The sequence below is a fragment of the Polypterus senegalus genome, chromosome 4, assembly GCF_016835505.1.
Source record: "Polypterus senegalus isolate Bchr_013 chromosome 4, ASM1683550v1, whole genome shotgun sequence".
Lineage (NCBI taxonomy): Eukaryota > Metazoa > Chordata > Cladistia > Polypteriformes > Polypteridae > Polypterus > Polypterus senegalus.
Genome location: NC_053157.1, coordinates 219,021,835 through 219,024,865, shown reverse-complemented (window position 1 = coordinate 219,024,865; position 3,031 = coordinate 219,021,835). Strand labels below are relative to the sequence as shown.

General features: G+C 38.7%; 1 gene segment (V, D, J or C); it reads left to right on the top strand.

The window, feature by feature from the left end:
- The first annotated feature begins 1,667 nt into the window (after nt 1–1,667).
- LOC120528007 lies at nt 1,668–2,200 on the top strand. The segment is given in 2 exon segments: nt 1,668–1,749; nt 1,881–2,200. Coding segments are annotated over 2 exon segments (369 nt in total).
- The last annotated feature ends 831 nt before the right edge of the window (nt 2,201–3,031 follow it).

Below are 3,031 nucleotides of genomic sequence, written 5' to 3'. Positions count from 1 at the left end.
AATCCATCTGTTTTCTAATCTGCTTACCAAGCTCATGGTTTCAATTTGGAAAGAATGAATATGTCAATTATTTCAGAATTGGTTCAGGATAGAACAGCAGCTGCTCCAATGTACTCCATTATATTGTCACTATATATTTTGAATCAGCACTGTGGGCAAAGCAGAAGTCAAGTCTGGATGGAAGGCAGTGCCAGTCCCAGCAGCAATGAATGCACTGTGTCTTCTAAACAAGAACTGGTACTGGAAGATAAGAACAAGCGAAGTGGCAGTAAACACAAAAGTGCATTTGTGAAAAATCACATCCTCCAAATCAGTAAACATGGCATGGCAGGGTGATGCAGTCACCATCTTATTCTGTTTAATGGATGCATCTTCCTGGGGACAAATCGTTTGCTATGAGGATTGTTTTCTGCTAATACAACAAATTTTGACTCATATCCCCAAAGACGTGCATGTTATTTGAACGGTGACACTAAATAGGTCCCAGGTGATATTGTGGTTGAGTGATCCCACCTGTCTTGTTCACTGTTACTTCCTGATTTCCCCCTGAGTTGGGATCACCAATAAACATATTATTGTGTTGAAAGTTTAATTTTCAATGAATTATCTTCCCATTTTTGAATATCAATTCAAAATGAATAACTAACATGACAAAATGAAAAAAAACATTTTCAAAAAGATTGGAAAATTTATTAAAACTCAAATAACTGAAACCTCTCATTCATATTAATATTTCTACCCTTAATTCCTTACATTTGGCAGCAGTTCAAGCTTCTAATGCTCTTGAGGGTAAGACTCTATTAGCTTTGCACACCTGCAATTGAGCAGTTTATCCCATTCTTCCAGGCAGATCCTCTCAAGCTCCATCATATTGGATGGGTAAAACATTGGTAAGGTGCCACCTTTGGGTCCCTCCACAGATGATCCATGGAGTTTAAGTCTGGCTTTGGCTGATACACTCAATGACAGACAAAGACTTGTCCCAAAGCTACTTCAGTATTGTCTTGACTGTATGCTTTGGGTCATTGTGCTGAAACATTTGCCCCAGTCTGAGGCTGAGTGCACTCTGGAGCAAGTTTTCCTCAAGAACCTCTCTGTATTTGATTGCATTCATCTATCAGTCACTTCTAAACAGTCTCCCTGTGCCTGCTGCTGAAAAGCACCCATATAGCATGCTACTGCCCCACCATCATTCACCATAGAGATGTTATTAGACAACTGATGAGCATTGCCAGGTCTTTGCCAGATGTAGTGCTTGGAGTTCTGCACAAACAGTTTCATTTTTGTCTCATCAGACCAGAAAATGTTTTTCCCTTATGCTCTTAGAATAGAAGAGGTGTTGTCAGATGCGTTTTGCTCAAGAATATCTTCTGTCCAGCCTCTCTGCTATAAATGCTTGATTGATGGACTGCTGCTGAGATGGTCATCCTTCTACAGTTTCTCCCATCTCAGCAGAGGACTTTTGAAGCGCTGTTAGAGTCATCATTGGGCTCTTGGTCACCTCCCTAACCAAGGCTCTTCCCTTCTTGGGTACTCAGTTTGGTCTCAGTTCATTGTCGAGCACACCCTCACTTCATTTCCTTTGTTTCTTCCCCATTCAGGATTTGCATACTGACGCCTCTCCTCAAAGCTGCTTGAGACATAAAGAGTGGAGTCACTGAGATCGAGTCAGTTAAGCCAGTCTCTAAGACACAGTGGAGATGGATTTCTCACTTCTGTCTTTGGTGACTTTCTTTGTGTTGTTTGAAGGTGAGGTCTAGAAATAAATAAATTATCACACCTGTTATGTGAATTCTACTGAGTAAAACTGTGATTGTATTTATATCTTAAAAAAATAAATTAATTGTACTTTATATTCTCTTTTATTCTCTTCTATCCAGGGTCCTGTGGAAATATCATCATGACTCAGTCTCCCTCAAGTCTCTCTGCACGACCAGGAGAAACTGTCAGCATAAACTGTAAAGCCAGCAGCTCCATTTCCGATATAATCTTTAACTACCTGGCCTGGTATCAACAGAAATCAGGAGAAGCTCCAAAACTTCTGATTTATGATGCAAGCACTCTGCAGTCTGGGATCTCAAGTCGTTTCAGTGGCAGTGGCTCAGGACTTGATTATACGCTGACCATCAGTAACGTGCAGCCTGAAGATGCAGGACATTACTACTGTCAGCAGGGCAGCAGTACTCCTCTCACACAGTGATACAGAGCCGTACAAAAACTCCCTCGACTTGTCTGTGCAGCTGCTGTTCTTAATGTTGCTGATGATAAGAGAGGTCACGGGTTGGCACACAAGAGAGAAAGAAAAGAAAAGAGAACAGAAAGAGAGTCTTCTCATCACAACACAGAAAAGAAACTTGAGTGAAATGACCCAATTCAGAAAACCTTTGGAGTAAAGAAGAACTAAATACATTTTAAAAAATATCTATCTATCTATCTATCTATCTATCTATCTATCTATCTATCTATCTATCTATCTATCTATCTATCTATCTATCTATCTATCTATCTATCTATATGCATACAATATTATCCGACTGAGAGACAGAAAAGTCTGAATTATCATAAGGTGCCCTTATTTGGGGTGTTCATAAGAAGTGTAATAATTTACTTCATAAGACAGAAGTGCAAAAAAACAAAATAACTGCTACATCAGATATTTGGGAAATGTACGTTGGGCAGTTCAATTTAAATGTTTAAAGTCCAGATATTCTCAATTATTATAGAAATTTGTCATTTTTTTATCCTCTGGTAGAGGTCCACAGAGGGCTACATCTCTAGTAAAGAATCAAAAATAATATCAAATTTGTGATCATTAACCTTACAATACTGTAAAACGATACTCTACGTGCTTATATTTGAAATGTGTTCTATTTAACCTTCTGTGAGTGGCCTTAGAGGGCCAGGACAACCAGTAAAGAATCAAATATCAAAATATTATAATATTAGTGATCAGTAACCTTGAAATAGCATAAAACGACACTCCAACTGCCTATATTACAGATCCCCAGATAGATAGATAGATAGATAGATA